The 24,335-nt window shown below is 48.6% G+C and overlaps 2 protein-coding genes across 2 annotated transcripts in view; one reads left to right on the top strand and one right to left on the bottom strand.

Annotated features, from left to right (window-relative positions):
• Positions 1 to 76: 76 nt before the first annotated feature.
• Positions 77 to 13,315, bottom strand: LY6G6F (lymphocyte antigen 6 family member G6F). Its single transcript, XM_081903203.1, has 6 exons — positions 12,870 to 13,315; positions 9,848 to 10,108; positions 7,806 to 8,129; positions 5,988 to 6,126; positions 4,666 to 4,703; positions 77 to 673 (listed from the first exon to the last, which is right to left on the bottom strand). Exons 1-6 carry the CDS (start codon positions 12,976 to 12,978, stop codon positions 621 to 623), a joined length of 924 nt encoding a protein of 307 aa, XP_081759329.1. The 5' UTR covers positions 12,979 to 13,315; the 3' UTR covers positions 77 to 620.
• A 1,442-nt stretch (positions 13,316 to 14,757) lies between these two features.
• ABHD16A (abhydrolase domain containing 16A, phospholipase) overlaps positions 14,758 to 24,335 on the top strand; it is a 31,765-nt gene continuing 22,187 nt past the window's right edge. The window contains exons 1-3 of the mRNA XM_081902497.1: positions 14,758 to 15,011; positions 19,927 to 19,983; positions 21,441 to 21,507. Coding sequence (XP_081758623.1) covers positions 14,880 to 15,011; positions 19,927 to 19,983; positions 21,441 to 21,507 — 256 coding nt within the window. The 5' untranslated portion in view covers positions 14,758 to 14,879. The remainder of the gene's footprint in view (positions 15,012 to 19,926; positions 19,984 to 21,440; positions 21,508 to 24,335) is intronic.

Raw genomic sequence — 24,335 nt, 5'->3', positions numbered from 1 at the left:
CTCCCCCCACCCTGTTTTTCCCCAAGCATTTTTAAACCTCTATGTCTGAGCTCCACTCCCCGGAGCTTTCCCCACGAAAACCTGCTTTTTAAAGCTGAAGCACAACAATGCAATTTCTGGTTTTCCGCAGATTATAGTTTGCTCTGATTCAACAGTAGATAGCAGGTTTTCGTTGAGCAAAAAGGAAAAAGGGGAGCTCGGATACAGGCCTTCAAAGTGCACACCTGTGGGTGGAAGGAGTAAGGCAAAAGATAAGTGTGGCTAAGCCCTAACTGTTAACAGTACAACCGCTCCTGAAATCCTGATGCTTAAAGGATGGCCTCCCCAAATATTCGACAAGAGACCACACAGGAAACTGCTTTAAATGAAAAACGGACACAGATAATAAGATTGCTTGCAGGGAGAATTGCTTTCTGTGCCTGATCCTTCCACCTACGAGAAATCTAGGGAAGGTTTGGCAAGGTGGAAAGTCTTCCCTGGAAGGACAGATAAAATCAGATGCCTGGAAAAAGTTAATGCCGGAGGGTCATAACAGCATACAAGCTCCACTGGATGTGGTCCAGGGTTGGCTGACTCACTGGGAACCAAAGGCTTTCCTTCGCCACAGCAGGCATCTCTCATCAGGTCCTGACATTCACATAGACTTGTGATGTGCCGTCCGACTTGGAAACTTCTGTGAAATGACAGAGGGATGAATCATTCTGTTTTTCACCTGTGTATGCGCTGGGCTTCACAATCAAAATCCCGCGCAAGGTAATTATATCAAAACAAGGGGTGTTTGCCACAGCCTGAATCAATTATGCAATTGGTTGTGTTTGCTTGGTTTGCAAAATGCATTACAGTGGTACCTCGGGTTACAGACGCTTCAGGTTACAGATGCTTCAGGTTACAGACTCCACTAAATCAGAAATAGTACCTCGGGTTAAGAACTTTACCTCAGGATGAGAACAGAAATTGCGCAGCGGCGGCAGGAGGCCCCATTAGCTAAAGTGGTACCTCAGGTTAAGAACAGTTTCAGGTTAAGAATGGACTCCCAAAACGAATTAAGTTCTTAACCTGAGGTACCACTGTAGTCTGCTCAGAATTTGGGGGAGGGATAATCAATCTGCTTCTGTTTTGGAAAGAAAAAGAAAACGTTTCTTTGATGTTTCTCTCAGTGCTCAATTCTGATCACAAATTTCACATCCGCTGTGCGATGGAATTGCAGAACTCACAGAGACACGGGAATTAAAACATTTCTGCTCTCAAAACCCCTCTAACAAAACACGTAGTGTGGCTCACAGGCAGACACAGAAACAATAAACTATTATCCTACCCCAGGCATGCAGATCCACACCACGTATTCAAACTGCATGACTTCCCCCAAAGAATTCTGGGAACTATACAGTTCCCACCTCCAAGCTACAAATCTCAGTACCCTTGACAAATTACAGTTCCCAGGATTCTTTGGGGGAAGAAGCTATGTGCTTGAAAAGTATGACGTATGCTTGAGTCTAGGGATGCGGGTGGCACTGTGGGTTAAACCACAGAGCATAGGACTTGCCGATCAGAAGGTCAGTGGTTCGAATCCCCACGATAGGGTGAGCTCCCATTGTTCGGTCCCTGCTCCTGCCAACCTAGCAGTTTGAAAGCACGTCAAAGTGCAAGTAGATAAATAGGTACCGCTCCAGCGGGAAGGTAAACGGCATTTCCATGTGCTGCTCTGGTTTCACCAGAAGCGGCTTAGTCATGCTGGCCACATGACCCGGAAGCTGTACGCCGGCTCCCTCGGCCAGTAAAGCGAGATGAGCGCCGCAACCCCAGAGTCATCTGTGACTGGACCTAACGGTCAGGGGTCCCTTTATCTTTACCTATGCTTGAGTCTAGTTCACACAGAAAGCAGTTTGCAGTCCCTGGACAGGGCTGGGCCACTTCAGAGGGAGGTTGGGGAATGCGTAGCTAGACGCTCTCTCACTTAAAAAATAAACAAACTTGAGGAAAACAGTTTCTAGGATAACCCCTCACTATTTTTAGTTCTGTATGTGCTGTGATTTATTTATTTATGCATGACCCTATCTGCAATCTGACACACAGCACAGTGCAGGGACAATTTTACCACCTCATCATTATTTGTGCATAGTCGGTCTGACTTGCCAAACACTCCCACCTATTGGATCACAAAATTATGGCACCCGATACTTCTTTTCCCTCCACTCTTTAGCAGAAGAAGCAGGAGGACTCCCGCATGTAGCAGTGGAGCGTGGGAAACCGCCTTATACCGAGTCAGACAATTTGGTCCATCTAGCTCAAGACTGTCCACCCTGACCGGCAGTTCCGCTACGGGGTTTCAGGCACGCAGTCTCTGCCAGTCCTACCTGCAGACGCAAAGGAATGAAGCCAGGATCTTCGACTCAACGAACACTGGGATTTGGCAGTACCCCAGGGCTGGCGTACCACATTTGGAAATGAGTGAAACAATAAGCATGTTCATTGAAAGAGCCCCCTACGCAACCCAGAGGCTAAAATTCCTCTGTCTCGTATCCTACCGTTGGACTGTTAGGATATTGATGTTTGGTTCCGCCTTAAGAGGAACAGATATGTGGAGCTGTTGTATGTCACATGTCTGTTTACTTCCAGCACAATCTGCTGGGAACGTCAGTTGTACAGTGGTACCTTGGGTTACATACGCTTCAGGTTACACACGCTTCAGGTTACAGACTCCACTAACCCAGAAATAGTGCCTCGGGTTAAGAACTTTGCTTCAGGATGAGAACAGAAATCGTGCTCCGGCGGTGCAGCAGAAGGAGGAGGCCCCATTAGCTAAAGTGGTGTTTCAGGTTAAGAACAGTTTCAAGTTAAGAACGGACCTCCAGAACGAATTAAGTACTTAACCTGAGGTAACCTGTATATTGCTTTTGCAATGCTGCTGTTTTGCTTGGACACGGAGGGAAGAAGACATGCTTTTCCTTTGTCCTGCTGCTGAATAAATGCTGTAAATATGCTTACACATGTCTCTGTCCACTACTTCTGCTGCAAAGAGTTCTTATCTCTGCTGGATTGCGTGCTCAGTCTCTCAAGGTTTCTGAGGCTTGAGTCGCAGTTTTGATGCTGTTCTGAGAACCGGAGTTTCGCCCGGCTGCCGGCCGGTGGCTGGAGCCATCTGGGGGCCTGCTAATTGCCCTTGTCTCTCCCGGCAGCATCCCAACAACAGGGTTATGGGCCCAGATCCATGGCGCTTACACGAACATAAGGCTGCTCATGGCTGCAGTCCGACCCGGCAGAGACAGAGGTATGTGAAGCATCCCGGCCGAGGCTAGAGGGCTTTTGATGTCCGTGCCAAGACGCAATTAGGCCAAAGATAAGCAGGCCTCGTACTGCGAGGGTCAACCCACAACCCTCCCTGCTCCAACTCACTAGAACTCTCCCCTAGCCAACCCAGAATTCCTTGCTCCAACTGCATTACCAGCCACACTTTCCTTTGCACTTTCCATCCATAATAATAATAATAATAATAATAATAATAATAATGTTTACCATATTTTCCGTGTATAACACGCCCCCATGTATAAGACGCCCCCTATTTTGGGGGACTCCAAATTAAGAGAATGGGGGGAAATGGCCCAGAGTTGTTGAGCTTTTTTTTTTTTAATAATATTTTATTAAGTTTTAGGAATAACAACAAGCAGAAAAGAAAAAACACATACACAAAAGTATAAAGTTACAAAATACAAAAATACAAACATTTAACTTATAAAAAAACAAAAAAACACTAAAAAGAAGAAACAAAAATCCCTCTTTTTAATTTCTCATCTTTAATTCACTTGTTTTCCTGACTTCCTCACATCTCCCTTTTTTGTATCCCTTTTGAAAATTATTTCAGCAAATTCATATCCAATTAATTTATCTATTATCAATCCAATCTTATTTTTAACCTTGTTGCTAGAACCCCTTCAGTTCATTTCAATGTCATCAACAGAGTTGTTGAGCTTTTTTATGGAGGGGCAGACTTCTGGAGCTTTTTTTAGGGGAGACTGCCAAAAATCGCTCTCCTGACTGATATATGCTGGCACTAGCACGTGTCACAAAAGCCACCTATCGTCTGCCCCCTCGCTGGCAAAAGCCGCCAATCGCCCACCCAATTGCTGCGGCGACAGCCAATCAACAACAGCCCTCGCCACAACCACCAAAAACACGCCCAGTAGCCGCTGACAAACTCCGGTTTGCAGCAGCAACAAATCACACACACACCCTATGCACTATCTGTGTATAAGACGACCCCCAATTCTTAACATTATTTTTTAATTAAAAGAAACACCTTGTCTTATACACAGAAAAGTACGGTATATGCCAGCCATCTGATTGGGTTGTCCCAGCCACTCTGCCAGGCTCCCCAACAAAATATTACAAACACTATAACTACAATAACATATTGTAATGTCCACACAATATCTTTTTTTCCTGTTTTGTTTTGTTTTGTTTTGTTTTGTTTTGTTTTCCAAATGGGTACTATTTCTTGCTGCTGCCTCTTGTTTGTGTCTTACTCTGCACACTTGTAATTTTTGCACTTTTTACTTTTCAATAAAGAATTAAAAACAAAAGCACAATAAAACGTCAAACATTAAAAACTTCCCAGCCTTCAGATGTCAAAACATCCCTGAATGCAGGCACAGAAGCCAGGGAACATACCTTTCCTGAGCTGCTCAAGGTGGGCTGGATGCTTGTGGCTGCAAGGAGAGATGGGAAAGATTGACTCAAAAGGAAAGCAGAAATGCAAGTGTGCCGTCCGGTGTCACCCACTGGCCAGCAGGGCAACTTCCAACAGTACTCAGACTTCCTGTCTCACATTCACTCAGACACTCACATGATCTACACAAAACATAGTACAGTCATACCTCGGGTTGAAGTAGCTTTGGGTTCAGCATTTTCAGATTGTGCTCCACGGCAACCCCTAAGTAACGGAACGCGTTACTGCTGGGTTTCGCCACTTGCGCATGCGCAGATGCTCAAAATGGTGTCGCGTGCATGCGCAGAAGCGGCGAATCGCGACCCACAGATGCGCAGGTGCAGGTTGTGTTCATTTCAGGATGCAAATGGGGCTCCGGAACGGATCCTGTTCGCATCCAGAGGTACCACTGTACAAAAGTACCACTCGCTGGAGCTGCTCAGATAGATAAAAATCCTAACAGTCACATAGGTCTCATGCTCGCTGTACAGTAAAAACACATTTACAGTGGTACCTCGGGTTACAGACTCTTCAGGTTACTGTGGTAAAATGTACATTTCTTGAGCTGCCCATTTTTGCCTCCAGCCCTGACTACCACTGAATAGGAGCAACATTTGTGCCTTTTCCTCCTTCCTGCTCCTGCCCCTGGATGACTTTGTCCAGTTTTTTTGCACCTTTCCAAACTCTGCAATTCCCTTTTTGAGATGCTGTAATCAGACCCAAATACACTTTTTCCAAATGTGGTAACCACAGAGATTTGCACAATGGCGTGACAGTTTCAGTTTTTTAAATCCTTTTCCTTCTTACATTTCATGCAAGTTCCCTGGGTCAGCTCGCCATCTTGCTCCTCGCTGGGTCCTTCAGACCAACTCTCTGCCTTTTTTGAAAAAATTACCGTTAATAAACCAACACGAGGACACTTACCTGTTTACACACCCATTCTTCACCTGTGCACTCAAAACACACAAATGCCACCAACGCTTTGCAGAGGTGGTGACGTCCCAGGTGCTGGCCAGTAGCCACTCTCCGCAGCTGACTTTTCCTGGCTCAAACCGGCCGCGTTGGGAATGAGCAGAACTGGTTCTACAGGACTTAATGCAGCTCAGGAAAAGTTTCGTTTGTCTTGAATGCAACGAGGACTCTTTGAAACCAGCCCCGCTTGGTTTCCTAGCTCTGTACCATCTTTTCTGACCAACAACAACTCCCTGTGACCTCGATCCAAGGTCTTCCCTTCTTCCCTTCCTCTTGATGCTCACCAGCCTGGTCAGGACAATTCTCCACTTACCGACAGCTTCTCCATAGCAGCACTCCCAGCACGAATATGATTAGAGACTGCAGCGTGACACAAACAGCCAGCGGGATCCAGGCGCCCCCATTTCCTTCACTTTGTGGACATGGAGGCCTTAAGCAACCTTTCACTTTTCCTACAGGAGAGAACAAGACCGTGAAATCCTGGCTCCAGCTTCTCCCCCACAGTGCACCAGAGAAGGTTTCCAACCTTTTGATTCCCCAAATGTTGGTACAGTGATACCTCGGGTTACAGATGCTTCAGGTTACAGACTCCGCTAACCCAGAAATAGTCCCTCAGGTTAAGAACTTTACCTCAGGATGAGAACAGAAATCGCACAGTGGCAGCAGGAGGCCCCATTATCTAAAGTGGTACCTCAGGTTAAGATTAGTTTCAGGTTAAGAACGGACCTCCAGAACGAATTAGGTTCGTAACCCGAGGTACCACTGTACTAGAGTGTCAGGATCAGGTCAGCGATAAAATGCCCAGTGCCTTAGACGTTAACTCTTTATTCAAAGAAACCAGAACAGAGCAGGCCTCGGGATCACAGCAACTCTTCCCAGTAAAGAGTGAACGTCCCCACCTTCCCACCGTTCTCTGCAGCTCCTCTCCTGGGTCCTTCCCCAGCAACCTGAGGCTCCTTCATCTTCTCTCTCGTTGTTCCTAACACTTCATGCCTCTTCTGGTCCTGAGAGACCAGGGGGAAGACGAGCTTGTCACTGCAGGAGGGGGAGATTCCTTGGCTTCTTCACCACTCTGCCTCTCTGCCCCCTTCCTCTCCAGCCTCCGCTTCTGCCCCTGATTCTGGGCTGCTCTCTGCCACAGACTCTCCCTGCTCACTAAACCCTGTTCCCTTTTCAGCTTCCCACACCTCCGCCTCCCAGTCTTCCCCTTCTAACTGCTCATCGTTGTCCCACCACCAAGCCTTTGGTAACTTCACAGATAAGAATTAATGAGCAGTTTATATTCTACAGTCCTTTTTATTCAGGCATCAGGCAGCAAGCAAAAATCCACTTCCCTGTGGTGTTTGTCCACACAGAGCTTTCTGGGTCATGTGGCCAGCATGAGTAAACCACTTCTGGTGCAACGAGACACCGTGACGGAAGCCAGAGCACACAGAAACACCATTTACCTTCCCGCTGCAGTGGTACCTATTTATCTACTTGCACTGCTTTCGAACTGCTAGGTTGGCAGGAGCAGGGACCAAGCAACGGGTGCTCACCCCGTCACGCAGATTCAAACCGCCAACCTTCTGATCGGCAAGCCCAAGAGGCTCAGTGGTTTAGACCACAGCGCCACCCGCTGTTATTGCAACAATAACATATTGCAATCTACAGCCATGCAGGCATGTAGCCTTTGAAACACACAGGAGTAATTTCTTCACAGGGCGCTTTTGTACACAGCGGTTTGCGACTGTACGCACCTTTGTGCGATAACATCGCCTAAAGCAGCGGCTACTTTCTGTGTCATCAGTGGCGTAGCGTGGGGGTGCAGGGGGGGCTGGCCGCACCGGGCACAACATCTGGGGGTTAGGGTTAGGGGGCGCAAATCCACAGGTTAGGGGGCGCAAATTACTTGCCTTGCCCCGGGTGCTGACAACCCACGCTACGCCACTGTGTGTCATCTGTACCCAGACTTAGGTGTGTTTTCAAACTAGAGTGCAATGAGGCTCTATGTTTCCCTCCCCTCGGTTAATGATTCCACAGCCCTTTCAAATATATGCACACAGTCATCAATATCTCAGAACTTTAGCTACACCCTCCCTAGAGAGCAGATTCCCTGCAAAGTAGCCCAATTACCTAGAAAGCCCCTTACCTGGAGGAGAGGGCAGCCAACCGCAGCAGCCGCACGAATCCTGTTCCCTCCCCGTCAAACGGAAGGTGATCTCCTGCTTCTCAGCAAAGCTGCACTTCAGTCTTCTCTCTTTGGTCTCCTTCCCTTCCCTCAAGCAAATGTGGAGCTGAGATGCCCTGTGACCTTTGAAGATGCTGTAGTCTCTCTCCTTCTCGCCTTGCTGGAGAGCCTTCTTGCCTTCCCACCAGTTCACCACATTATTGTCTAATTTCTTGCTCGAGACAGAGCAGCTCAGGACGTAGCACACAAGACCAGACCGTCTGCTCTCCAGCATCCACTTAGTGCCTGGATGGGAAAGAAGCATCTCTGATGTGCCATGTTCAATTTAAGAAGCATTTGGGACCCGGGCAGGAGGTGGGACGGGCTTAGCGCCTTTCTCTTCGTTGCCAGGGATCCAGGACTCGCTGGTTCAGAGGCGGGAGGGTCCGCCAGGGTAGGACTGGCCTGGTTGTTGTTTAGTCATTTAGTCGTGTCCGACTCTTCATGACCCCATGGACCAGAGCATGCCAGGCACTCCTGTTTTCCACTGCCTCCCGCAGTTTGGTCAGACTCATGAGGTGGCCAAAGTATTGGAGCCATTTTATTGGGTGTCTGTGAAGAGACCTCAGCTCCTATGCCTCTGCCACACCTGAGGGCAGCAGGATAGCTCGGGAGGGGGGTGGGCAGAGCAGGCAAAGTGACACAACAACGCTCTCTGCTCTGTATCTTTCATCATCTGCCGCCTGAGGCGGCTGCCTCACTCTGTCTCATCATAGGGCCGGCCCCAGCAGTCAGTGTAGGCGATGCTGAACTTGATAGACCAATGGTTTGACTCAGTATAAGGCCACTTCCTACGTTCCCTATTCCCAATAACTGCTGCCATTGGTGGGATGATGCGTTGGCTAGCTGGACCATAAAGGCTGATTGCCGAAGAATAGATGCGTTTGAATTATGGTGCTGGAGGAGACTCTTGATCATGAAGCTGAGGCTCCAATACTTTGGCCACCTCATGAGAAGAGAAGACTCCCTGGAAAAGACCTTGATTCTGGGAAAGATGGAGGGCACAAGGAGAAGGGGACGACAGAAGACGAGATGGTTGGACAGTGTTCTTGAAGCTACCAGCATGAGTTTGACCAAACTGTGGGAGGCAGTGGAAGACAGGAGTGCCTGGCGTTCTCTGGTCCATGGGGTCATGAAGAGTTGACACGACTAAACGACTAAACAACAACAACAACATACTGAATCTTGTGGCTGATTATGTGGGGTGGGGTTATTATGTGGAATAAGGGTTACCTTACTCCACCGCTCCCCATATATTTTTATTTTATTCAAGTTGGCACCCCTGGGCAGAGGACAATGCCCTGTGTCCTGTTTCGAAGTAAGATTTAACTTCCAGCCTGGTAGGCTTCTGTACATTTAAGGAGGAGGGGAGGCACCATCTTGTCATTGCCTTCAGGCAGAAAAATGTCTTGGACCGGCCTTGCTGAATAGCAGTGGCACTGCTGGATTTCAGAGAAGGATTTTCCCCAGTCCTGCCTGAAGATGCCACAGATTGAACTGAGCTACAGTCTTATGGCCATATAGAAAGGGTTCAGAATAAGATAGGAGCTGGGGATTCATCAGTTTAAATGGATTTTATTATTTTTCCATAAGAGAAACAAAGGTAATAAGTGCTCCATGTTATGTACTGAAGTTCTCACCCTGGGCCAGCAGGGGGATACTGTAGATAGTTTTCACTCAGGTCCACATATGCAAATAAGGGATTGAAAGTGACGTTCAGTGATTGGATAGTTACAGAAAATTGTTACTGTTGCATTCTAGTGGAGCTCTATATAAGCAAGCTGGCTGAACCCTTCAGTTCAGTTCTTTTCTGGCCTGTGAATAAACAAGAGCTGTTTGAAGAATCGCTGTGTCGTCTGATATGTTCACCCACAACTTAACACTCCATATATTAGGAAAACAGTAACAGGTATGACAGGGACCCTAAGTGCGTTTTCACTCTCATTTAACGCTGGTCCACTCACCTGTGGTGACCACCAGGTCGTAATAATTGACCGAGCTGCACCAGTATCTGCCGTGATCGCTGTCCGTCACATTGCTAAACTGAAGGGAGTAATTTTGAAGCACCCTGAGGCGATCCCAGGCCTCTGGGAGACGAGTCACGGGGCCGTTCCCCCGCTTGGAAAAGAGAAGGGTGGGTCCACTTTGCTGAAGGTACCAGGATACTTCCCCATGTTCGCCAGGACATGGCAGCTCCAGTGAAGAGCCTTTCTCTGCATATATCACTTGTGGGGAGAGAAGCCTTTGTTAGGCCCCAGAAGATTAGGAGACACAAGAGAGACCCTTCAGATGTTTTGGAACACAGCTCACATCACCCATCATGGCCAACAACAAAGGATTTTGGGAGTCTGCAGTCCACCACATCTGGAAGACACGCCATTGGTAACCCCTGAACTGGCAGTGCCATACCTAACATTAAAAACAGAAGGAGCTGCATTGTTTGGAGTCATACCATTGGGTTCGGGTGGGGTGGAACAAGACATTCTCTTAAATTTTTATTTTTTGGTCAGGCTCCCCCTGAGCCGTTGGAGAATCTCAGCCCCTCCGCTGGACAATGTTAAGTGAGATGTCCTTCCACGGGTGGAGAATTTCAGCCGACACTGTGGCTCCCATCCAACCGATTTTAAGATTGTCATGGGCTTGGCCTCTGCTCTGCTCACTGAGCCTATCACCTCCAACATCCACAACTATGCCCTAGCAACAGTGTTTTGTTCAGTACTACAGAGCCAAATCATTCAAACTGAGAGAATTTTTCAGAGAATATTCCCACCCCCTTGCCTTCCCAAGAACCGTTGGAGAAAAAACTCCCTCCCATTCCGCTTGCTTTGAGAACATTTGGCAAAATGTTCCTCCCACACCTTCCGGCCAAGTGAAAATAATGTGGGAAAATATGGAAGGCCATTTGCCCAGTGTGGTCCCCAGGGTGAGCCTTAGCCATCCTACGAATAATTCCTTCAAATTATACAATCAGTATCACTGAGTTAGGGACACGGGTGGCGCTGTGGGTTAAACCACAGAACCTAGGACTTGCCGATCAGAAGGTTGGTGGTTCGAATCCCCGTGAGGGGGTGAGCTCCCGTTGCTCGGTCCCTGCTCCTGCCAACCTAGCAGTTCGAAAGCACCTCAAAGTGCAAGTAGATAAATAGGTACCGCTCCAGCGGGAAGGTAAACGGCGTTTTCGTGCGCTGCTCTGGTTCGCCAGAAGCGGCTTAGTCATGCTGGCCACATGACCCAGAAGCTGTACGCCGGCTCCCTCGGCCAATAAAGCGAGATGAGCGCCACAACCCCAGAGCTGGCCACGACTGGAGCTAATGGTCAGGGATCCCTTTACCTTTACCTTTATCATCGAGTTGGAAGGGTTCCTGTGGGCAAATTCAGAGCTAGAGCATCCACAGCAGCCTCTCCTTGAAGACGTCTAACAAACTGCTCCCATTGCCAAATTTTTCCTAGCCTTAAAGAGTTTCTCCTACTGCTCAGCTTAGACCTACTCTCCTGCAACCTTAGATCAAGTTCTGCCTTCCAGGGGCAGCAGAAAGCAGGTATTTGCCCTTTTCCACCCAACAGTTCTTCGGGTTTTGGAAAAATCCCTGTGTATGTGTGTGTGTGTGTCCATCTCCCTCGGTCTTTTCCTTCTGCAGTCTTAATAGTCCTTTCCCAGAAGTGTCTCGCCAGGTGAGCAATTGCTGTTGTTCTAGCTTCCCGCAGGTGGGAGGTCAGCACACCAGCAGAGCCAATCCCAGACCTTTCAAGATCTCCTACTGTCCAGGATTTACAGGAGCTGTCCTGGTTTCTGATTTGATTCTGGAATGTCCCACTTTTCCTTAGGACATCCCTATTTTCATCGGAGAAATGTTGGAGGGTATGCAGCTATAAACACACACACACACACACACAAACCGAGCCAAGGAGATGAGTAACTATACAACCTTTAGAAGACATCTGAAGGCAGCCCCATATAGGGTCGTTTTTAAATGTTTAATGTTTTATTGTGTTTTTATATACAGTGGTACCTTGGTTCTTGAACTTAATCCATTCTGGGAGTCCGTTTCATTCCCGAAACGGTTCGAAAACCAAGGCGTGGCTTCCGATTGGCTGCAGGAGCCATGGAAGTCAAGTCAGACGTTCGTCTTCCAAAAAATGTTCGCAAACTGGAACATTCACTTTGAGGTTTCCGGTGTTTGGGAGCCGATTTGTTCAGAAGCCAAGCCATTTGTACCAAGGTACCACTGTATGTTGGAAGCTGCTCAGAGTGGCTGGGACAACCCAGCCAGATGGGCAGGGTATAAATAATACATTTATTATCATTATGATGATGGAATAAAGGAAAAGGGACCCCTGACCATTAGGTCCAGTCGTGGCTGACTCTGGGGTTGTGGTGCTCATCTCGCTTTATTGGCCAAGGGAGCTGGCGTACAGCTTCTGGGTCATGTGGCCAGCATGACTAAGCCGCTTCTAGCGAACCAGAGCAGCACACGGAAATGCCGTTTACCTTCCCGCCGGAGTGGTACCTATTTATCTACTTGCACTTTGACGTGCTTTCGAACTGCTAGGTTGGCAGGAGCAGGGACTGAGCAACGGGAGCTCACCCCGTCGTGGGGATTCGAACCGCCGATCTTCTGATCGGCAAGTCCTAGGCTCTGTGGTTTAACCCAGTGGTGATGGAATAGGACGCCCCTATTTTCATCAGAGAAATGTTGGAGGGTATGCAACCCAGTGCTCGTGCTAACGTATTTGCACCGTGCCAACCGACCCACCGCCTCTCCCCTCCCAGTAAGCAACAGCGACCCACCTGCCAGGAAGCTATGGCAGTACCCCCACCACACCCACTAAGCTGCTTCTGACCTCTCCCCAGCCAAGCTGCCTGGCACTGCCTCCACCCCCTTAAATCCCAAACATATGCAAACCAGCCCATCACTTCTAGGTTTTCATTAAATCCATTACCAAAACAAATGCAATTCAGAAAGGGGGTGGGGAGAGGAATCTTACATTCAGCACTGCCAAGCCGCAAGAAGATGGCAGCCACAGCAGCAAGGGCCGCCTTGAAATTTCGAGGGCCGCCATCCATTTTGGAGGGGAGATGCTTCTGGCTGGACATTACAGGCAGCAGAATGAGCTCTTCTAGCAGGGCTCTCCTTCTGGATTCTTATGGTGGTGTTTTGTTGACTCATATGCTGTATTTATTTTATTTCTTTCAAACATAAACTGCTGAGGCGTCAAAGGAAGGCAAAGGATACAGACTTCAAGTCATATCTACATCCGACATACCCTGAGGGCACTGGGAGGATGGCTTATCAGTAAGGGCATGATTTTGTTTGTTGTGGGGAAGGCGGAAGTAGCAGGAAGGAGAGGATATATATATAGAAAGACCATCAAATGTCCTGTGCAAGGAGTCCTGCTTATTTGGAAGCCAGAATGATGCTACAGCTAAGTGTTCGACTAGGACATGGGACTGCCAACCTAGCAGTTCAAAAGCACGTCAAAGTGCAAGTAGATAAATAGGTAAACGGGAAGGTAAAAGGCGTTTCCGTGCGCTTCTCTGGTTCGCCAGAAGCGTCTTAGTCATGCTGGCCACATGACCCAGAAGCTGTACACCGGCTCCCTCGGCCAATAAAGCGAGATGAGCACCACAACCCCAGAGTCGGCCACGACTGGACCTAATAGTCAGGGGTCCCTTTACCTTTTAGGACATTGGAGCCCAAGGTTCCTCACTCACCATAAAGATCACTGGTGACCTTGAGGCAGCCTAACCTACCTCAAAAGGTTGTTGTGACTGTGATTAGAAAGAAGTGGAGTTTATTGACTGGGGAGGGGGAAGGAGGAAAACACTTCTTATGCTGCAAAAACTATTTATTTCGGAAGTAAGTCCTGCTAAAATCACAGAGCTTATGCCAAGCTATCTGAAAGACCACATTCCCTCATATAAATCTGTCCATGCTTTGAGATCTTCAGGGGAGAGGCCTTTCTCTCAGTCCTGCCACCCTCACAGGCACACTTAGTGGAGACGCAGGAGAGGGTCTTCTCAGTGCTAGCTCCCAGATTCTGGAACTTCCTCCCTGGAGAAGCTAGCCTGGCTCCCTCCTTGCCCTCCTTCCACCAGCGGGTGACTATCTTCTTGTTCCAGCAGGCTTGGGGGAACCGACTGCTTTTCATGAGAGGGCTGCTACTGTGCTGTTTCTATTGTAATTATTAGTGTGGTTTTAGTTTTAATAGTTTTAATTCTACCAATATTTAATTAAAAATTAATGATTGTTTTTCCTATGTTTTAGCAGTTCTTAGATTTTTTCTCTATCTTGAGTCATGGGCATAGGCAAGGGGGGCAGGGGCCTGCTCTCTCCCCACCTAAATCATGTAAAACAATAAAAAAATACTTAACTAACTGAGGTTCTCCCCCCCTCCCCCGCCACACAAATCCTGGTTACACCCATGCCTTGATTTCTGTCCAGTGTAATAATAATCAGTGCTTTTTTTACTTTAAAAAACATGTTTAGGGGTAGTCTCATTTTGACTCAAGAAAATCACAATTTTATAGTTCAGATCGGGAGAAATAAATACAGTAAATGGACAAAAGCACAAAAATTCACAAAATGTTGAGGGCTATGCCTACCCCTGTGTCCCCCCCCTCCCAGAAAAAGCACTGATAATAATCATAATCATAACAACAACAACAACAATGTTTGTGTAAATAAGGTTGGGACTGGACTGTTATGCCTAAACATCCTCAGCAGGGTTGGAACTGAATCCCACTAAATTCAATGGGATTTATTCTCAAGCAAAATAGGGCTGCGGTTCCTTTAAGGGCTAGAGCGACGCGGATGCCCCCTTGCGTTAGCGGCCCTAGAAAGCAGAAGGGAAGAGCAGGCGCCGGAATCGCGTTCTGGGAAGAAAGGGAGACCAGAAGTCTTTTGTCCCGGTTCCCTTCCTGTACGAAACCCGGAAATGTAGCTCCTCCCCACCCTCTCCCTGCCGGTGCCGTTTTGGCTTCAGGTCCGTCCCAAGATGGCGAAGCTGCTGAGCTGCATTCTGGGCCCACGGCTGTACCGGGTTTACCGGGATCGGGACCCCATCAGACCCCGTCGCCTCAGGGCCGAGGCAGAAGACACGTCGCAGGCCCCGCTAGAACCGTCTTGGGTGAGCTCTACCAACTCTTTTCTCCCCCCCCCTTTCGGAGACTTGGTATCTCCCTCGTCGCCCTTTACCTGCATAGGGTTGCGGGGCGAAACCATTACTCTTAAGGGGGTGGGCATTGCCCTGCTTTCCTTGATGTCAGCATAGAGCAGCCTAAGTCTCATGGAGAGTCCGGGATACCAGTGGGCGATACCATTAGGATTGCGGGGGGGGGAGTGGGGGAAGAGGTATGAAAAAATCCAATTACTGAGCCCCTTATTTAAACATGGCACACGCCCATCGTAGACAATGTCATTACTGAGGGTCTGGGGCCACTTTCCTGGGATGAGGCCATCATAAAACACGGGGGTGGGGATGGATTATTCCGGCCTTGAGGATGTTTTCCAAAACAGTGACTAGCCCTGAAGGAGGAATGGAAAACAATAGCTGGAATGTTGCATCCTTTTGTACAATACTTTCTCTTCTGTTTCCCCTCCCCTGTTCAAAATCAGCATTGCCACAATATCCTTACAGCTGCATTGCAAAGATCCAACAGGTGTAACTTTTTTTGACAAGGCACTGTTGGGATAGAATAGGCTGCCCCTGATGAATATCTGCCTGGTGAGAATGTTTCTCTTATTTTTAAAAAAGATAAGCCTCGTGTTTTTGTGTGAAATCCCTCAATGCACCTCTCATTTATAAGAAACAAATGGAAGCAATATTTTAAAATTTAAGAAAGGAAAAGCAGAGAGAATAATAGCAAAACGAACAGCAGTTTCAAGCAGTCAGCGAGCTGGAAGGGGAGTCAATGCCAATTGCCTGGCCTGGGGAAATTGAAGTCTATGCACTTGGCCCTGCAACCTTTCAAAGTTGGTGCATTTCCAGTATCTTAAGAGAGTTAATGTACTTGGCATCTGCAACCCTTTGAAGATGGTGCCTTTCCAATATCTTTAAAAGAGAGGGTGTTCTGTAGGCAGGCTGCCACCACAGTCCCTACCTGCCCAGATTCAGAAGATGGGGTACCTGGAGCCAGGTCAATGAGGAAGATTCCCAAAGATCAGACAGGTTAGGAATATAGAAAGCTACCCTATGCTTCGTCAAACCATTGACCTATATAACTCAGCCAGCGGTGCTGGGGGGCACTGATGGGAATTGCATCCCCATATATATGGAGGGCACCAGGTTGACAAAAGCCGGTCCACACTTCATAGCAAACACTGTCAAAGGTTTCAGGCAGGAGCATTGCCCAGCGCTATCTGAAGATGCCAGCACCAAACCTTTTACATGCAAAGTTACAGTCCCTTAATTAGTTAGCTTCCATGAAACCCCAGGATTCCTGTTTGGAAATCACTGTCCTAGTTCATTCCTGATACCTCTCTGGACAAACCTGTTGGGAGGAAAAGGCTGTATCGGTTACATGCTCGCGCGCGCATACACAGCTTGCAGTATGGGAAATGGGAGAATCAGGTTGCTCAATGTTTCTTGCTATCTGCAGCGTCCTTGTGTACATCACCACTGCCTTGTCTAGTGGGATAAGCAGATATTTTTGTTTCCAAGGCTGACTTAACTTTCGCCTATATTCTTCCTGGCACTCATGGCTGCAAGGCCGCATCTTCCAAAAGCTGTGCCTTAGTGGCCATTTTGCTTTTGACTTGAGTTTTGTACAGTGCCCTGCTTCAGGAGGGCCTAACCCTCATCCTTCCAGATGTTGGACCTCCATCATCTGCAGCCAGCGCGGCCAGTGGTCAGGAACCAGAGCCTCATCTGAAGGTGCATAAGGCCACCACCTTGTTGAAGCTAAGCAGGTTCCTGGGTGACTGAATCGGTAGAGAGAGTTGAGAAACTAGACCGATGCTTGGAGGTGGTGATAGGCCGGGTGGAGGCCAATAAATAGAAGCTGAATCCTGCGAATATGTCTGTGTTCCATGTCCCGAGTTTTCAAGTCAGAGAGGTGGGGAGATTGCCTTTTCTGGACAGGGTTGCCTTCCCCTGGAAGGAGCAGGTCGGTCGCTGAGGGGTACCCCTAGATTTGGCACTTTTCACTGGACGCTCAGTGGGACGCAGGTGGCACTGTGGGTTAAACCACAGAGCCTAGGACTTGCCAATCAGAAGGTCGGTGGTTCGAATCCCCGCGACGGGGTGAGCTCCCATTGCTCAGTCCCTGCTCCTGCCAACCTAGCAGTTCAAAAGCACGTCAAAGTGCAAGTAGATAAATAGGTACTGCTCCGGTGGGAAGGTAAATGGCGTTTCTGTGCGCTGCTCTGGTTCGCCAGAAGCGGCTTAGTCATGCTGGCCACATGGCCCGGAAGCTGTATGCTGGCTCCCTCGGCCAATAAAGCGAGATGAGCGCCGCAGCCCCAGAGTCGGCCACGACTGAACCTAATGGCCAGGGGTCCCTTTACTTTACTTTACTGGACGCTCAGGTGGCAGTGACTAGTAATGTTTTTCCATCTCTGGCCGTTTCGCCAGCCACAGCCCCTTTTGGACAGAAATTACTTGGCCCCAGTACTCCATGCTCTGGTAACTTCCAGATTGGATTGTTGCACTTGGCTCTGTGTGGAGCTACCCTTAAAGACAGCTCTGAAATTACAGCTGATCCAAAACGTAGTGGCCAAATTACTGGCTGAGGTTCCATTATGGATCTTGCACAACCCCTGTTTTAAAAGAGCTATACTGGTTTCCAGTTTAAGGTGCTCATGCGGCGTTTAAAGCTCTAAGCAACTTAGACCCCAGATTATCCTCCTCTACAGACCTCCTCAGGTGTTAAGATCCGCAGAGGAGACCCTGCTAGTTGCTCCAGCACCTTCAGAAACTTGTGACTTTGGCCTAGGATAAGACTTTATCTGTGGCAGCCCCTAAGTTGTGGAACTCCCTCCACACAGAGGTACCGTATTTTTCGCTCTATAAGACGCACCAGACCATAAGACGAACCTATGTTTTGGAGGAGGAAAACAAGAAAAAAAAATATTCTGAATCCCAGAAGCCAGAACAGCAAGAGGGATCTGGCTTCTGGGATAGCCTCTTGCTGTTCTGGCTTCTGGGACAGCCATACACAGCCTCTCCCGGGCAGCGGGATGAAGGCTTCCTCTGCCCGGAAGAGGCTGCGCGTGGCTAAGCCAGAAGCCAGGACAGCGAGCGGGAAGCCTCAACGCAAAGCCTCCTGAGCGAAGAGGCAGGAACACTCCTGCTGCGCTCAAGAGGCTTTGCGTGGCTATCGCTGAAGCCAGGAGAGCAAGAGGTATTGGTGTGTACCGATCCCTCTTGCTCTTCTGGCTTCTGGGATAGCCGCGCAGCCTGCATTCACTCCATAAGACGCACACACATTTCCCCTTACTTTTTAGGAGGGGAAAAGTGCGTCTTATAGAGCAAAAAATACGGAAATAAATAAAAATGGTGGCAGGTGGAGAACAAGCAACATCTTCAGCACTGTTTACCAAACGGTTAATCTAGCCACTAAAATATATCGAGTCATCACAATACCAAGGAAGGCGTACTTATTTCTAGAGTCGCTGCTTTCTGTTTCACTTTTCATCCTCGCCTGTATTGTGCAATTCTCATGCCTTGCAGCTTCCCAGAAATGCAGAATCGCAATACATCACTTTGTGCTTCCTGCCTTCTCTCCCCACCCCCACGGCACCCTCAGATCTGCTCTGATAGGTTGGCTGGAAACCTAGAGCAGGGTTTTTTTTTGGGGGGGGAGGTTTGCCGGGAGAGGGAGGGGAAGTTCTGCTGTGCTCACAGAAATTGTTCTGCGTGTGCAAGGACTTTGTTGCATGCAGCCCAGTCATTACTTTCTGCCTCAAGAAGTGAGCTTAGTGCTTATTGAATTTTGAAAAACTCTGAGCTCTCCAGCCTCTCCCCAGCAAGGGAGCACTGAAGATGAAGAAACTCGCGCTCTGTATCCGTAAAAATCAAGCTTTGTAGAGGAAGAGCTACTAATCACATGTGGGCCCTGCCTTTCCGCCAGGGAGCAAAGGGCAGCATGCATGAGCTTAATCCCTTATCATTTAGAAGAGAACGCTTTGCACTTTCTTTAAGGCTGCAACAACAGCTTACTCACCTGCCTTGATCCTTTGCCGCTGCAGTATTGCACCACCCCATTGCTGGCAACTGCATGTGAAGCTGTGCAGTGTCGCTGGCTTGAGATGAAATCCAGTCTTAGGAACCTTTGGCTCTCCACACGTGCCTGAGCTATAACTCCCATCATCCCTGCCATTGGGGCTGGCGGGAGTTGTAGTTCAGCCTCACTTGGAGGGCCAGAAATTCCCCGGACTTGCAATACGTCATTGTGAAGAAAATGGCGGCTAAACTCCCCAAATGGCTGCTGTGTTCGTAGGACAGCCTTCCCCCACAACCTGCTGCCCTCTGGACGTCTTAGGCTACAACTCCCACCAGTCCCAGTAGCCCCAAGCACTGGAGGGCAGGACCAGGTTGGGAAAGGCTGTCGCTGAGGAGATGATCTCCCCTCTCCTCCTTCATCCCCTGTACAGTGGTACCTCGGGTTAAGTACTTAATTCGTTCCGGAGGTCTGTTCTTAACCTGAAACTGTTCTTAACCTGAAGCACCACTTTAGCTAATGGGGCCTTCTGCTGCCGCCGCGCCGCCGGAGCACGTTTTCTGTTCTCATCCTGAAGCAAAGTTCTTAACCCGAGGTACTATTTCTGGGTTAGTGGAAATCAGAAAGTTTTCTGTGGTTTACATGAGTAATTATACAGCATCAGTAAAAGTTTCCTGTCGTTTGGGAACTAGGGTCGTGTTGCCTACAGATACAAATGCAGGGGTTAATTGGTTAATTGGAACCAGGTCCACCCCCCTACCCCAAAAAAAACCATGCACCAGCTTTTCAAAAGAAAAGCGTCCTTCTCTCCCTTCCCTCCTCTAGCCCTTCTTCAAAAGACCTAAGCCCAAATTCAGCAAGTGTTTTGTTTCCTTCCAACAGGAATCTTACTACCAGCCACGGACGCTTGAAAAACATGCGGACAGCATCCTCGCCCTGGTGAGTACATACTCTGTGCGTTCCATCCGCCAATGTGCTCTTTATCTCCCAGCTGTTCTAGACGACCTAGTGGCAGTGTACTCGTTCTGCAAAATGCATTGGAAGCTTTGGGGGTTCCACTTAACTCAGGGGCACAGAGGGGGGTGCTGCGGTGAGCTACCCACGGAGTCCGCCTAGTGGACGCAAGCCCCACGCTGCTGTTTCAGGCAGCGCTGGGCCCCAAGCCACCCGTCACTCCCGAGAGAGACGCGTGGGTTGGGCGTACTGCAGGCCAGGACCCACTGTACGTTCCGCCACCTGTTGTGTGCCATTTTGTCCCGTCCCCCCTCAGGGATGGCACCCGGGGCGGGCCGTATCCCCTGCACCTCCCTTCCTATACCCCTGACTTAGCTTGCAGGTAGTTCAATAGCCCCCCCCCCCATGTTAAAGCAAAGCAAAACCCCAGAAGCTTACTGCAAGTTAAATATTAAACCATGCAGCCTATGAGGGAAAGCCCAGAATATAGTCCAGTCCCTGCTATGCTTGTTTTCTGCTGGCAGGAAGGTTTTGAGATATGTATGTGTGTGTATACATACATACATACATACATACATACATACATACATACATACACAGAGAAAGAAAGTGTGTTCAAATTGGGGAAAATAAATACAGTAAATGGACAAAAGTACAAAGATTCACAAAATGTTTAGGGGTCTGCGTACCCCCAGAAAAAGCACTCTGTGTTGGGGGGGGGCAATTTTCAAAACCATGATTCCGTGATCTGCCACCCAATGTGGTCCAGGCCCTTCCTACTTCATTTTACTGAAGTCCTGGCACATAGCGAGGTAATAGATTGATGAGATCACATTCTGCACTGAACCATTGGCGGAGGGCTTAAAAATAAAATAAAACCAGTCTTCTTTCTTGCATGTAATAATCTAGCACAGCAGAGAACGAATGCATTAAACCTTTCCCACTGTTGCACTAGTTTTCTACAGGCGTGGAGGGCTGTTTGTTTGTTTACATGGGGAAGCATTCAAGAATCCCAGCGCACGTCCCTCACATGATCCTCCATTCTACGATGGTGCAATCCAGAGTGCCGTTCATCCTGCATAATAATGTGTAGGACAGCTGGTGCCCTTCCCGAGGAATTTGGGTTTCTACCTCTCCCTGGCCCAGAATGTAACCTTTTACTAAGAGGTTGTTGAGAGAAGCAAGACCTCATTAGGAGCAGCTCAGTGAAAGCATGTTTACTCGCAACCCAGTCCCCCTTGGCTTCCGATAGTAGCCATGGATGCAGCGCTGCACATTGTAGAGTTGATTCTCTCGTCTCTCTGAGCATTAAACCGGCTCCCTTGGCTCCCTTCTCTCTGTCGCTTAAAACACCAGGGCCTTCATCAACGAGCCCCCAGAAATGCCTAGGAAAAGCCTGTTCTCTGTGTGACTTAAGCCGTTCCTTTGCTCTGTCCCTGCAGGCTTCCGTGCTGTGGTCCATTTCCTACTACTCTTCCCCGCTCGCTGTGTTTTACCTGTACAGAAAAGGTAATGGGCTGCTGCTCTCTGGGCAAACTCTTTGACAAGGTGCTGCTGGCTCAAGCGTAGCGCTAGAAAGCTTCCGACGCTGGGAGGTTATGGGGGTGCGGGACTGTTAGCTCAGTGGTAAAGCACTTGTTTTCCATGCGGAAGGCTCCAGATTCAATCCCCGGCCTCTCCAGGTAGATCTTGGAAAGATTTGTATCCAAAACACGGGATGTCCGCTGCCTGGTAGGATGAACAAGGTGCAGAAGCCGTGTCAGACCTTGAATCCATGCTGCTTAGGATTCTTTATACCACATGCAGAGAAGCTACCGCTCATCAGACACTGCTGAACTACAACTCCCATCATTCCCTGGCCATGCCCGCTGGGGTTGATGGGAGTTGGCAATTCAGCAACATCTGGAGGCACCCACACCTGGCACAACCAACCCTAAGCTACAGGGACTGGCGGTCTGACCATGGTATAAGGTCAGGGCAGAAAATCCTAAAATCTGCACTGAAAAACACTATCGTTGCCACAAGAAAACTGCTGGTGTGCCCTGAGAAATAAATTTAAGGTTGCTGGCGAGCTAAAACTACCCCCTGACAGCAGAGGCTGTGCACCATGTCTTGTTTTTGTTTTTAAACCCTTTATTTCCTGCTTTCCCCCTCATTTTCATCCTGTCAACCATCCTGAGATCTTCGGAGGAAGGGCAGTTATCTAAATTTAATAAATAAGTAAACCTTCCTGCTGGCTTCTGCCGGGGGGGGGGGTCAAGGAGCGACTCTGCCCTTGTCCTTGTGTTTCATATTGTTGTTGGGTCAGTCGGGCAAGAGAAAGGACTTCTTCACACAACCCGTACTTAAAGCTGTGAAATCCACTCCTGCCAGAGGCAGCGAGGGCTGGTAATGTGGGCGTCTTCAAAAGAGGAATATTGCCAGTCCTCCCACAGAAGAGGCACACAAAGAAAGGTTTATATGGAGAGAGGGAGGGACGCAGGCGGCACTGTGGTCTGAACCACTGAGCCTCTTGGGCTTGTTGATCAGAAGGTTGGCGGTTCGAATCCCCATGATGGAGTGAGCTCCCGTTGCTCTGTCCCAGCTCCTGCCAACCTAGCAGTCGGAAAGCACGCTAGTGCAAGTAGATAAATAGTTACCGCTGTGTTGGGAAGGTAAATGGCGTTTCCGTGCGCTCTGGTTTCTGTCATGGTGTTCTGTTGCTCCAGAAGCGGCTTAGCCATCCTGGCCACATGACCCAGAAAGCTGCCTGTGGACAAACGTTGGCTCCCTTGGCCTGAAAGCAAGATGAGCACCACAACCCCATAGTCGCCTTTGACTGGACTTAACCATCCAGGGGTCCTTTACCTTTATGGAGAGAGGCAATCCCTGAGGTATTGTGGTTCTGAGCCATTTAAGGCTTTGAAGGTCAAAAACCAACACTTTGAGTTGGGCCCAGAAACTAATTGGCAAACAGTGCAGTCGGGCCAGGACCAGCGCAATATGCTCTTGCTCCAATAATAGTTTGTTCCTTATAGGAGATCGCCGTTCTTTCTCGGGGAACTGCCCTGCATCACGAGGCAGCTGCCATTCAGGGCCAAACAAAGGATGCCTTGTGCGCCTGTTGTGTGGAGAATGACAAGGAGATTTTGCAAGGCTGACTTCTGCCCAGCAAATGTTTCCTCAAAATTTTTGGTGTGTGGGGTTTCCCCCTCCTCCACTTCTCAAAGTGCGATCGTCTGCCAGTGGTAATCTTCCTCCCCCCCCCATTATATTTTGGAGAGGGGTGAACCCGGGGCCTCCTAGTGAGTTCATAGACGGGGTGAAATTTGAATCGGGGCGGTGAGCCGCATCCTGCATCACCACTTGGTCTCTTAGCAACTCGGCAAATATTTTATTACACTTGGAAAACAGGCACGTATCATTGGACGTAAATTGGGCTTCCTCTTTTCAAAGCTCAGGTCAGCTTACATGGGGCTCCCAGCTGTCTCTCGTCTGGGCACTAATCCTGTCGTGTGTGTGTGTTTCAATTGCCAGCTGCCTTGAGCCTGTTTTCTTTAGAAAGGTGGCTAAACGCATTCAATAAGCAGCACAATTGCTAGAGGAGCAGCAGATTTTCCCAGACAGCCCATTGCCCTCAGCGAGAGCCTTGCTTTTCCCACAATTTTAGTTATATTATTTTCAAAATAACTCCCGCAACACGAGGCATTTTTAATCTTCCTAACAGCATGGGAAAACATAATTTATTATCTCTCTCAGACACACCCCACTCACGGATTTGTTATTGGCAGAAGAGCTTCTTCTGTCAGTCTCTAAGAATCTGAGGCTACCCTCCTCACTCTCCCCTTTTTTGGAGGGGGCACAAGTCTGAAGCCTTCATGGTTTCAGGTGTCGAAGTCACAATACCACTGGCCTATTGACAACCTCGCTTTTGAGACTGGTGTGGAATTCATCTTAAATTGTTATTAATTTCAGTCAGCTCAGTGTCCGACATGTTGCATTGTTCCTAATTAGTTGCATGAGGTGTCCATATCCCACGTGAATAATGTGGTCATTTAATGCGTCCCTCCCTCAAATCGTAATCTCGGGTAATGAGGGCCAATAGAATACAGCGGTGCCTCGCAAGACGAAATTAATTCGTTCCGCGGGTTGTGTCGTCTTGCGATTTTTTTGTCTTGCGGAGCGCGGATTCGCTGGGTATTAAAGGCTTTAAGAAAAAGGAAGCAAACTCGCCAGACGTTTTCGTCTTGTGAAGCAAGCCCATAGGGAAAATCGTCTTGCGAAGCAACGCGAGAAACGAAAAACCCTTTCGTCTTGTGCATTTTTCGTCTTGCGAGGCATTCGTCTTGCGAGGTACG

This window comes from Podarcis melisellensis (genome assembly GCF_964234715.1).
Source record: "Podarcis melisellensis genome assembly, chromosome: 2".
Classification (NCBI taxonomy): domain Eukaryota; kingdom Metazoa; phylum Chordata; class Lepidosauria; order Squamata; family Lacertidae; genus Podarcis; species Podarcis melisellensis.
This window is presented reverse-complemented; position numbering and strand designations above follow the sequence as displayed.